General features: G+C 36.4%; 1 protein-coding gene across 5 annotated transcripts in view; it reads left to right on the forward strand.

Annotated features, from left to right (window-relative positions):
* CORIN (corin, serine peptidase) overlaps positions 1-13,007 on the forward strand; it is a 130,336-nt gene that overhangs the window by 14,706 nt on the left and 102,623 nt on the right. For all 5 annotated transcript variants that reach the window (XM_072037646.1, XM_072037645.1, XM_072037644.1 and 2 more), the window contains 2 exons: positions 1,198-1,342; positions 6,812-7,264. In XM_072037646.1, coding sequence (XP_071893747.1) covers positions 1,198-1,342; positions 6,812-7,264 — 598 coding nt within the window. The remainder of the gene's footprint in view (positions 1-1,197; positions 1,343-6,811; positions 7,265-13,007) is intronic.

Consider the following 13,007-nt stretch of genomic DNA (forward strand, 5'->3'; position numbering starts at 1 on the left):
ATGCTAGTCACTCTGGTAACATATTCTTCAGAGAAAAACACTTAGAACAGAACCAATCAAAGGGTTAACATGCAGAGACTGCCATTTACAAGACTACTGATGAATGTGATAAACACCAATCTCTTGATGATTTTCAGAAAGAGTCTTTCAGAGTAATGGATGCATTTACACTCTTGTGTCCTGTCCTGATCAACTTCGTCAGGAAAATCAATCACATTGAAGAGGCTAAACTGTTATTTGTAGGCTTTAACTCATGAGTCATCCTTTTGGAAGACTTTGTCTGGAGTTAATTGTTCTATTTTGCCTTACTGTAGGGAAAATCTTAATTATTTTTAGTTAATTTTGATTAAAAAAGATTTAATAACTATCATTATTAACTTCATAATGACAGTTTCAATTTTGCTATTAAACATACATTTGGAATGTTGTTTTTGTTTTGTTTTTATTTAAAGAATATGATATGTTTCTAATATATGAAATTATAGCCTTAATGGAGTAATGTTTTTAAATGATTTTTTTTTTCCCCAAGACTACTGTATATATTTTGATTATTTTATTATATATACCTGTTTAGCCTCTGGCAGAAGTTTGTGCAACTCAACTGAAATCAGAAAATAAGTTTTCTTTATTAATCCATATTCCATTTGTAAAACAGAAAACATTACTTGTAAACACCACTGAATACTGTGATAAGTTATAGCTTTGTAAAGTACTTTGAAAATGAGCATTATTGTAAATAATAAGTGGAATGCTCCTTATCACTGGTATTGTTACTTAAAACAAAAGTTATAATAATTTCTTGGTTTTTAAATAATTGGTAAATGATTATTTTTAATTAGAAAATAAGATTTATTTAGCCTTACTACTGAAGTGTATTGTGCACTTTACATTTTTTTTGTTTTGTTTTTCAAATGCAATGCCTATCCAACTTCTAGTTCATCAGGTAAAAGGTTTATAAATTTCAGTGAAATTGTAGGTTTGTGGATGTTGGGTGAACTAAAATTAATGGTATGAGTGCACTAGGTTGTCCACCAAAAAGGAAGATTATATACGACTTTTCAGTAAGAATCTAAAAACAATTTGTAGCATACATTTAAATAATCTAGCTGTTTTGTGAAATGGGTAGGACTGTTCTTGAAAACATAGGAATTACTAACTGATACTGGAATGATAAAACTGTGCTCTTTTGTTTTTCAGGTCTTAGGAGCAGATGAGGATAATATGGGGGATGGTTGCTCTCAAAAACTGGCTTCTGCCAAGTTCCTTCGACTTTTGCTCCTCATACTGATTCCATGCATCTGTGCCCTTATCCTTTTGCTGGTTATTCTGCTTACCTTTGTAGGTGAGTGCTAACAGAGTAAATTGGTCTGTTTTCAATTAATGCATTGCTATCTCAATTTTAGTCTCCTTTTCAAGTGCTAATGTTGACATGAAAGATGTATCTTAGCACATCTACATAACAATCTATACTACCTAGTGAAATAACAATGTTTGTTTCAGAGAAATAAATATGATATTTTGATTTATATATTTAAAATATCTTTATGTAACAAATATATTTATGTAACTTTTTTTTTTTTTTTCCTGAATTTCTGAAGGTAAATTTTTGATGAGCTAACTACCTTGAATAGATAGCATATAGATGGTTTTCAGCAGTCATTTTACAACTATAAAATATATTTATGTTAGACATTTAGATAACTGTCAGTGGAATGGAATATTTGTACCTTTATGTCACACACTGATGTGTAAATATGTTTTTTATTTTCAGGTGAAGGTTAATTTATAAGTATCCACAAATCTTTCTGAACAGTCTACAAAATATTACTGTTCAACTAAGGAAAATATGTTTCTTTCTACTAAGTATGAAATATATATCAATGTAATACCCCAAGTATGCTTTGTGGAAACTTGTTGCAGAAATATTAGAATTTGCAATGGCTTAGTCTGTTAACTCTGTGTCTGTTACAGAATTAACGAGCTAATAATTTATTTCCAACAAAACTTTAAGAAGCCTTCCTTTTGTTGCCACTACAGAGAAGCTGACATGTCTCGTCATTAAATCTTTTCAACTACAGCACGAGAAAGACAGTAACACTGGGTTAAAACTTTTTTTTTTTGAAAAAAAAAAAGCAAACAAAAAAAACCAATTGTTTTGCTTTCAGTGCTGAGAGGCTGTGGCATTTTTACTTCAGTTCTTGGTAAAAAAAATATTTTCTTGTTGTGCTTCCTTAAGTAATTCAGGAGCACATCTTTAACAATTGCAGCAATGTGTTTGTATATTTATATGTATATATAAATCTATATTTCCCTTTAAAACCCCCACCTAACATACCATACAACCAAACAGTTAGCAAGCACAGGAAGGAACCAAACATGTTTCATTAGCACCTTCACTTCTGTCAAAACCAAGACAACTTAAATCTGTTTTCTCAATTCAGTCTGTAAAGTATTTACAATAATATGTTGTAGACCTGTTCTTTTCATTTAACTTAGGTTAGGCAAGTCAAAATAACAAAGCTAATGAATGCTATGATTGACAACTGAGTCTTGGGTTGTATCTTTAAATTGAGAACAGGCTGAAGTGGACTAAGACTAGTAAGTCCAGCAATTAGGAAATATGATGCCATTCAATTTACTTTCCTTATGTTTATCATTCCATTTGTATCCTTCATATCCTCTGCCCTAGATTTTCATTCTTTGGTGAGAAAGCAGATAAAAAGCAGGTGTATTTGTCAGATCTACTAATTCGCCTCCTCCGAGGCATGTATCGACATAATACTCATTAAAATGTATGAAATCCTCTGGGGAAATGGGACTTGTTCTGATCCTACTTACACAGCAAAAATCAGGACTATCTCCTATTAGGTCAATGTAATTACTGTGGGGTGAAGAATAAGGCTTGGTGTTATTACCCATGTCTAAAATAGGCACAGCTCCCTTAAGCATATCTTAAATTTTCATGATTACAATTTACTATTCACTTTCAGTTTTCAGCTTCTTCTTTTATGTGTATTGATAGCCTAGAAACAAATATATTTGATGTCAGTAATTAAATGAACAAATTCTATGAACGTCTTTAAAATGTGTGTAAAATAATGTATTCTGTTCTATTTATTGAGAATACATTATATCCAGAATAGTAGTTCATATTCACTTCAGATCAGTAATAAATGAATGCTGTTAACACTCTGATATTGGTATGATGATTTACAGTGTAAGAAATGAGTTGATGGTCCTGACTGATTCACAAATTACCCTCTTGATAGGAAATTATCATCTTATCACCAAATGGAGGAGCTAAGTTCTGTGGTTGTCATTCTAGTATGTTTCACTGCTGATGAAGTCATAAATAGAGGGCTCCGAGTATTAAAACATAAATAGAGAGCTTCCAGAAAAAGAGTCTCCAGGGAGACCTTATTGCAGCCTTTGAATACTGAAAGAGTGCTTAGAGAGATGGAGAGAGACTTTTACAAGGTACTGGTAGGACAAGAGGTAACAATTTTAAACTGAAAGAGAGGGTAGATTTTGTTTAGATATAAGGAAGAAATTCTTCACTCAGAGGGTGGTGAGGCAGTGGCACAGGTTGCCCAGAGAAGCTGTGGATGCCCCATCCCTGGCAGTGCTCAAGGCCAGGCTGGATGGGGCTTTGGGCAACCTGGTCTGGTGGGAGGTGTCCCTGCACATGGCAGGGGGGTTGGAACTAGATGGCCTTTAAGCTCCCTTCCAATCCAAGCCATTCTGTGATTCTATGATTTTCTGATTATCAGTGATGTGCCAATACCTTCAGAGTGCACAGATTCATAGGGCAGACCCTGCAGAAGAAGTCTCAGTGACTATGTGCTGGCTAGTTACAGCAGTGATACATCATTCTATTCTCTGTGTAACTGCCTAATCCATTACACATGCTTTGGTAGGCTGCTTTGCTCTGTTTGGTTAGCTTTTTAAACAAATGTGGTCTTCTTGGGATTTCCTGCTGTGAACTACTAGAAAACACCCACAGTATAAACTGCCAAAATCTCACTTTAATAGCCTGAAGAGTGTGACTATTCCTTAGATCTTGTAACTGTCCATTTCAGATCTTCAAATAAAGCATTCATTCCCCGATAGTGAAGAGCAACTGAAAAGTGATCAGTAAGACTCTTGGCAAGGCATCACTTTGAACCAAATGGATCTTAAGCCTGTTCCTTGGTTTTGTACCAAACACAATGAGAGCCGTCATGCCATATATTTCTGTCATCTGGACATGTCCAGCTGTAGCTGGAAACACAATTCCAAAATGGTTACAGCTATTTCTCAACTAATTAGCTATCTGGGCTATGATTTACTGTCCTCAGCTCTGTATTGAAATTTAAATAGTTCCTGCAGGACTTTTGATGGTGAAAAAAAATCTCCAGTAAATTAAATTTAAGAATGAAGATGTACAATAGTATTTAAGGAGGGGAAGGACTATAATCAATGAAAACACAAGCCTGACTCAGACAGAGAGTGGAGACTATACCCTGGAATTAATTGTTTGAATTCTCTACTATGTGGACTAAGAGGATGAGAGGACAGGAAGAAAGGGGAAGAACAAAGTGCCTCAGGAGCGTGATCCAAAAACATCATATGCTATATGGAAACAGAGTTGTCCTCTAGAGCTGGCCAGCAGTGAAAGGCAAGCTTAGGTTATGCCTACCTCTCTCAAGAGCATACGCGGCAGAGCGCAAGCAACTGCAACTAGCTGGTTGGGACAGAGCCTGGAGCCATATCCTAATATTACCTAACAGCATTATTTAAAAGAACACTGCTGCACTCAGTCTTTTAAAGCTTCCTAATACTGATGGTGCCTGCCAACACATAGTAAAACAGTGGCTGGAGCACACATCTAGAGAGTGGAAAAGCTGGATTCTTCAAACTTCTTCAGACTTAAAGTGTTTGGAAATCTGCAAAGTAAGGTAAAACTTACAGATCTGAAAAAACAGAAACACAAAGTTTACATGTACTCAGATTCTATAAGCCTCCCTACTGGTAATATCGACTTGTTTCCCCTGCCTTCCCATGCTGTCTGTAAAGGTTATTTGTAGGCAAAATCTCTTAAAGGAAATTTAATAATACTCATTGTCAGATGAGATACAATTGGGAAGGTCTGTTGTCTGGAAGAGGTTCATTATGTGGTCCCCCTGTCAAGAAAAAGCAAGAAAAAGTAGGGGAGTTGTTATCACTAGGAAACTGAAAATAGAACAAAAATGTTATTGTTGGAAAGATGGGTCGAAGAAGCAAACAGGCATCTGGGGATCTCAGTGGAAGAGATAAATGACCTTATGGATAGCAACAGCTATTATTCTAGTTCAAGAAAGAGAATGAAATAAGGCTGAGTGGGGATAGGATAGAATCCAGTGGGTAACATGCATATTTTCCTTAACAGTATTTATTGGTCCACTGTGTTAAACAATAGAAAAAAAAAATAAAGTTTAAGCTTCTTTCAAGCTTTTACCTGACTTGTAATGTATTGCCTACTATTCTGCTGAATGATTTATAAATAGATAATCATTTTTACTTTAACTTCAATCATTATTCATAGCTCTTTGGGACTGACATTTTCCAGGCTTTTTCTATTTTTATATTGAGTGGAGGAGAAGACAAGGGCTGAGGGAGGAGGACAGAGAATGAGATTAAAAAAAAACAAACCCTTGAGTTCTTGAGTTAAGGTTATTCTTGAGTTAAGGAAAAAATATACACTTTTCCAAAGGAGGAAAAGAAGTTAATTTTAACTTTTTGAAAGCTGCAGCAAAAATGACTGAAGTTTGAAACATGAAGCAAAGTAGGTTTCCCACTCACAGAGATTCAAAGCTCTATTTGGAAACACAGGATCCAAGTAAAGCTACATATGAGTGAGCACAATTTCTGTGCATGCTTAGTTACAATTCCTAAGATTTTAGTAAATCATATTACTGCTGATCCCCATTGTGAAGTCAAAGCATGTTCAGTCTTCCCATTTGGCCTGACCAGAGGACTTAAGAAAGAGATATTGCTGCTGAAATAATTTGTGGGTGGGAGATTTTCTGATGCTTCTGTAAAATACCCACAGTGTACTTCTCCAAATCCCAATGAATTATGCACATTTGCTGGTAGAAAAACGAAAACTTTCATGTGCTTAGATGTAAAGTTCCCTTGGGTTCTGCTAGTGAAAGTCAGACACCAAGTTCTACTCACAGTCAGTGGCAACTGAGCCAAAACAACCCAGTATGGATAAACAAGTATATGGTAAATCTCAAAGGGTAACTGTTTCATTGAACCCCTTACAAGTTTAACTTTCTAGTTCTGGATGCCACAGTTAGATGTTACTCAATGAAAAAGGAAAATTCTTCCTTTTCAACTTTCCTGGTTCCCTTTTCTTTTTCATATTAAACTTCCCAACCTCAAATCTTTTCAGACAGTAGCTGGAATTAGGGTCTCTTGGCATTGTTAGTTATTTGTAGCTGTGATTAATAAAAATTCCTTCCTGACCAGTCCTTGAACTTCACACCAAGTGAGCTGGTTCAATCTAGCTGCAAAGTTGATGAAGGGGTGAGGAGAGGGATTGTGTAAGAGTGGGAGGAATAGGCTCAGGATATCTGGGTGGGTGCAGGTTGCATGTGGTGCCTGGAGTTGACAGAGCTGAGATGCTGGCTAAGCGTGGTCACTAGACTGGGCATTTTGGTAAATGCAGTAATCAAACTGAAAATGAAGTTCGGTAGAGGTGGTAGTGGGTGTTTGTACTCAAGAGTCAACGGTACCAACCGAGCTAATATAATTTTATTTTCTATATTTTTTTTCCCCTTTCTTCCAGGGGTGTTAGAAAAAACATGCTTTTATTCAAATGGGAGTGAGGTCCTCACAGTTAATGGTGACATTGAAACATCTGACATTCTTTTGCCAAACATGGTTGAAAACAGTTCCACAACTAATCCTACGGTAGATCTCAGCACATGGACTCCTGCCTGGACCACCACACCTCTATCCCACATTGGCCAAATGAACAAAAACTCAAATGTATTTAGAGAGACTTTCCAAGAAAACTCATTTGTCCCTACATCTCAAGCCTCAGTCCTCAATCCTGATCCTACAAATGATGCTGCTTTGACAGAGGGCTCTGAATATAGCACCCAGCTGTTTGCCACTGCAGAGGGAGAGACTTCGTGGTCCATAAATGCATCCTTCAACATCACAGAGAGGATGACCACTCTGCCTGTATTAAGGCCTACCCATCCATCTGTGCCACAAAAAGTGGATCAGAAAAAAAGTAAGTTTATATTTTATTTAGTTTCATAATTATGACTCAAAAGTACAGAATACACTGCTGGCTGCTTCCTCATGAGTTCCCATGAGTTCTGAGGAATTAGTTGTTTATTTGATAATTTATTTTGTCTTGCACATTCCATGTTGCAAGCAATCAGTATCTTATCAGAACATTTGATCAACCCCATTGAGGAAGATGCACTAAGTTCTTTCAGGTATGAATGCTTACAGTACGTTCTTCGAATCATGCATGCTTACCAAGTCTGAAAATTAATTATTGCAGACTATTCAGTTTGGAGATTGATTTTTCTATGTTCTGTTAAAGTTATATAAGTGGTAAGTACCTTCCTGAACTGGGGATATAATTACAGCTACAACATTTTCTATGTTAATGGATGAATTCTTTAATTTGAAGTTGTTTCTCTGTGCAGCAATAAAATTCAATTTCTGAGGACTGTAATCAAAATGTCAAAAAGAACAATAGCAATTAACTATGATTGGTTTTCATTGGTCTGACTATACAAGGAGATGCATTTCATTAGTGCCATGGTAATTTTATTGATTCATCATGTCAGTGGTATTGAAAGGTTTCTTTGTATTGTTTTGCTAACACATGGAACACTAGGGTGACATATTAAAATGAATTTGTTTCTCTCTAACTGCATATCATTCCTTTGCTGTTGATCTCATGAGAACATGAAGCAAAACTTATTCGAGGTCATAGGGAGAACTGAAATACATGCAAAGAGATGGACAGTGACCTGAAAGTGGCACACTCTATTAATTGCATATTTGAAATTTCTGTGAAATGAAGAGATGGTGTCTGACAGTGGTGATCACTTCAGCCATTGAATTTACATTGTTTTGTGGAGAATGTCTGTGTCATTCCTCTCTTGGATTCCATGCTTACTAAAACCTGATATTAGTTGTCTATATAATGAATGTATTATTCAGGTGTGAGTGATCAGATTGATGTTACATCACTTTTTTTTTTTTTTTTTTTCTCTGCTATTTTCTTCTGACGTATTCTGCCTTCAAGAGTTTGCTCTTGCTTTATTCCCATCCCCCTCTACCCTACCCTGACATCAAACAAGCAGGTAAAAGTTAGGAAAGAGCTGTGTTATGCTTTTTCTTGTTCTTTCTGGAGTGAAGTGAAAGAGGAAAAGCTTATTTATTTATTTATTTATTTATAAGCTGGAACGTGGAAGAGATTCCTTTTGAGGGCATTTCAGTGATAACTTAATTTCTTATTCACAAATCAGCCCTCAAAAATAGTAACATAGTGTGAATGAATGGTTTGTTATTTTGTTCTTTCTGTCTCCTGCACTGTAGTGATTCTGTAGCCATTTGAATAGTCCAGGCTTTCTGTACGTTCAGTGTGCTACGTGATTTTCTTAAACTGGCTGATATCTTGTTTTTCTCCTCACACCCCAAACTCAGAAAAAATGTATGTAAATGCACACTTGTATCCCCTCGGTGATTCATTTATTTACCTTATGTAGTAACTTGGCAAGTTATCGCTGTGCTGAGAGGAACAGCTCAGAAGCACAGCATGCTACACTACAGATATTTCCAACTCTTAGTGTTTTCAATGATTATGATTGTAAAAGACACCTTGAAGTTATTAGCCTGTTGGTTAATGTTGAGCAGAACTATGGGGCCTGTTTTTCTTCACTAGAACTTTTTTGACATGTGCTGTGGGGTCAAATTGTTTTTATTCTGGAAGATGGTGACTTTGCACTGCAGTCTTAGGAACTAGGTAGTTACAGTGTAGATGTGCTTTATTTATTTGTATTTATGTGGAAATTGCCTTAAAACTGTGTGTGCATGTGTAGATATATAAATATAAATTCAGTATGCATATATATACATTCAGTCTGTGTGTGTGTGTATATATATATATATATAACATCTACGTGTATATATATATAAATGTACATATATTTGGGGGATTCAGAAGAATTTGTACTCAGAATAACTATGCATTCCCATATCTGTCCAAGGCATTGAGGACTAGAAATCAGGAGATTGTGATGAGTACACAGGGCTTCTCACTGTCTCACTCTTCTACTGTCCTTTGCAAATTCTCTCTTTACACTTCTCCTTGGTCTCTTTAATCTCTCCTTTCCCACTAAGCTTTGCTTCCTGGAGAGAATTCTGAGGTCACAGAAAACTCAGTTTGATGTCCAGAGAAGTTTTTGTGTATTCTGTTGTAGAGGGAGATGGGGAAAAACTGGGACCAGAGATATAAAATATATTTTTTTTTTTTGCACAGTGAGGCTGGAATAGTCTTTTGGAGTACAAAGGATTTTTTGAGATAAGTAAAACTTACTGGCTATGTGGGAATGGTGTTAGGTCAAAATAAATCTCTCTTGCTTTGTGTCTCAGTTGTGACCATTAGAACATGCCAAAAGACAAACAAAATAAGGCTAACATACAGAGACACCTCAACATTATATGGTAGCAGATTCCAGTGACCTGTAGTGAGTCCTGATAAATGTTCTTCCATTAACTGATGTAATCACTTTTGGACCAATGTAAAATAGAGGTCTGAATGTCTTAGGCACAACTCATAAGGAATTTAATCTCCGAATGAAGTGTGGGGCTGATGTTCTACCATCATCAACACACACTAGCAGATCATCCATCAGTACAGGTTTCATCATGTTCAAATGTGGGCAGGTGAGTGCACTTATTTCTGATGATTTAGTAAGAGAGCATAACTTGGGAGTTTATGCTCATTTTATGCTCATTTTATACAGGGTGTTGGAAGATAGATGATACATCATACAACAGAGAGACCACCAGTGCAAAACCAGACAGACGAAAATTCTATGAGCACATATGAAATGGCAATAAAGTGGTGATAATATTTTTGTTTTGCTGTTAGTATTAGCACTGGATATGTTTGAAAGTTGAGCTGCAGCTTCAATTAAAGGTGTTTAGAAAACATTCATAAGAGAAATGATAAACATTGTGACCAGATGGTATTCACTCAAGACATATTTAAAGTAAAACAAAAATGACATTCCTGAGTTACTAACAGAAGAAGAATGAAATTTCCCACATATGACACCAGTTATGTTAAAAGTCCTTGAAGCATAAGGAGTTGCTTTGTCAGAAATACTAGTAAAGAATAAATTAGTAGGTAAGTGGGAATGCATGATACAATAAGGAAGAGGCAAAGCAGTTTCTTTTCCTTTTACAAGAGGAAGCAATGGCTCACAATTCTATTAGAAAGTTCTCTGAAGGAGTCAGTGACATTGCTGGTTAATGCAGCATACTTGTTCTTTAACTTCACTCAGAATTCTCTCAAGAGAACTGTCTGACAAACAAATTGCTCATTAAAAGATGGGGAAATATATGAATTAATGGTTAGGTTCCACAATGAAGCTTGCCAGTGGAGTCTCACAGGGTTTTCTGTGAATGTAGAGTTTACACTCTACATTTAAAAACAAACAAGCAAACAAACAAACTGGAAAAGTAGTGAATAGTCAGGTAACAACATTTCTGCTACTGCAGAATTACGTGTGAAATGAATAGCTGGAAATCATGTAAAGGTATCATAGAGAAGGTGATAAAATGTTTAGAAATCTTTATGTCAATAGGTGCAAAAGAATGCTAGAGGGTGGGGAACAACCCTAACCCTATACATAAATGCACCAGTGGTGCATTTTCAGATACCATTGCAGTCAAAGACAAAAAACAAACAAAAAACACACACAAAAAGAAGACAAAACAAACAACAGCAACAAACAATTGTTGTAGACAGTATTCTGTCTTGGTGATGGTCAAACAGGTCACTCTGAGTGTTAGGTGTTGTCATAAAACTGCAGAGAACAAAAGAGAAAATCTCATTACATGAGCATATAAGCTCAGAAAGGTAACAGTAGAACTGGAAATAGCAAATAGAAGGCAACCAGACCAGTAGGGTTTGGAGCAGCTTAGATGTCAGGAGACACTAAATTTGAAGTAGATACTGTTTTCTTTCTGGAAAACAGGTGTCTGGGGGCTAAGTGGTTATGGTGGATGACCATACAATTTTGAGTGGCCTTGGAGATGAACAGGTAGCAGTTACTGTTTTTCATTATGTAAGTAGATGCCCAGTGTTTTTTGGTTATCAGACTTAAACAAATGAGACAGTGACATCTTCACAGAAAACATAGCTCCATCTTGGAACTGATTGCCACAGGATGATGAAAAAAGCAGAAAATATGAAACTGCTTGGAAAACTTTATGATGGGTTGGTCTGTTTCAGGCTTTTAAAAACAGCAGCCCAGTTTCAGCCCCTGACTGAAGAAGTCTCAAGACTTCAGGTTGCCAGAAGTTGTTATATTCCTCGGCAGTTCTTCCTTATTTGCCCTAAATTCTTACAATTTTTCTTGCTGGCCCCTTGTGTTACCTCTCTGTTGGAAGGGAAGTGAAGGAATACATTTTTGCTGTTGATTTGAGTTTGTATAAGTTCAGATTTAAAAGTGTTGTTTTGAAGGCATGGCTCACGGTCTTAAGTCACCAGGATGGTTCATTGGAGAGTTTCCTGATAGCAAAACCATCAGGAAGGGAGTTTTAGGTGAACCACTAGGTTCAGCAGTGTGTATTCACGGAATTTTAAGTATATGCAATAATATTGTGTTCATCTGTCAATCAATGCACAACAGGAAAAGAACCATATACTAGATAGTCATTATCTTTAAGAAAGGATGTTTTTCCAAGATAAATATCGGTACAATTTTATCAGTACTTTTCTTCTCTTTGAAACAAAAGTAGGCTGTAATTATGTAGTACATTGGGAGACTGACCAGGAGACGTCTCGAGTGTATCGTCTTGAGAGGGATGTTTTCATTTCAAATGAAGCAGACTCCCTGTTTTGTAATACTGCTGATTTGGGGAGACAGGAAGAAGGAGAGAGGGCATTCTTCCTAGAAAAACATCCCGTAGAACTAACAGAATATGCATTGGGACAAGAGGTATTAGTATCTACTTTGTTTCTTCCACCCACTGATACTTATGGAGATGTATATTTAACAACCTTTTTTTTTTTTTTCCTTCGCCAAATCTCTCCTACTCTCTCCTTGCAGTCAAACCATTTCAGTTCAGCTGTTTCTCACCCACACACCCTTTTAGTGGAAAACTGTGACAATGTCCACCTCCTAGGATGCAAAGTAATATGACCAATGTGACCAAGGCTGTGCAACTCCTGGCTGCATTGAGGGGTCAAGGGCGAGCACCAGCCTTTTAGACCTTTCATTAGGGAAAGAGCTGAGTAAAAGCAAGGTGAGTAGAAATAAAGGATGTGTTTTTCCAGCCCTGGCTTATTCTGAATATACTTGACAGAGTGCTAGGAAAAGACATGTGTCCCAGATGAATGTGGATTTGGTTTCTATTCAATTTCTCTCTGCACTTGCCCAAATCTACAGGAGGATGAAAAAAAAACACAAGCCCTAAATGGTTGCTTGTAGAACCAAAGTGGGAAAGTGCCTTTGCAAAAGCATGGCACTGTATCAGGTGTATCAGAGGACAACATTTAAAAAAGCATATAATTCATGTTTTCTTTGCATCTTCTACTCTTCTAAATAACAAATACTCTTAGTATATAGAGGACCCTTGGGTCCTTTCATGTTTCACGAACATCTTTGAGCAACTTATTTGCAACCCTCTGCTCTGCCTAGAGGTCTTCCTAATCCTCTCTATTGTCTTTTAACTATATCTAAATACATATTTTTCTCTCTCCCTGAACTATTTCACCG

This window comes from Anas platyrhynchos, chromosome 4 (genome assembly GCF_047663525.1).
Source record: "Anas platyrhynchos isolate ZD024472 breed Pekin duck chromosome 4, IASCAAS_PekinDuck_T2T, whole genome shotgun sequence".
NCBI classification, from domain to species: Eukaryota; Metazoa; Chordata; class Aves; order Anseriformes; family Anatidae; genus Anas; species Anas platyrhynchos.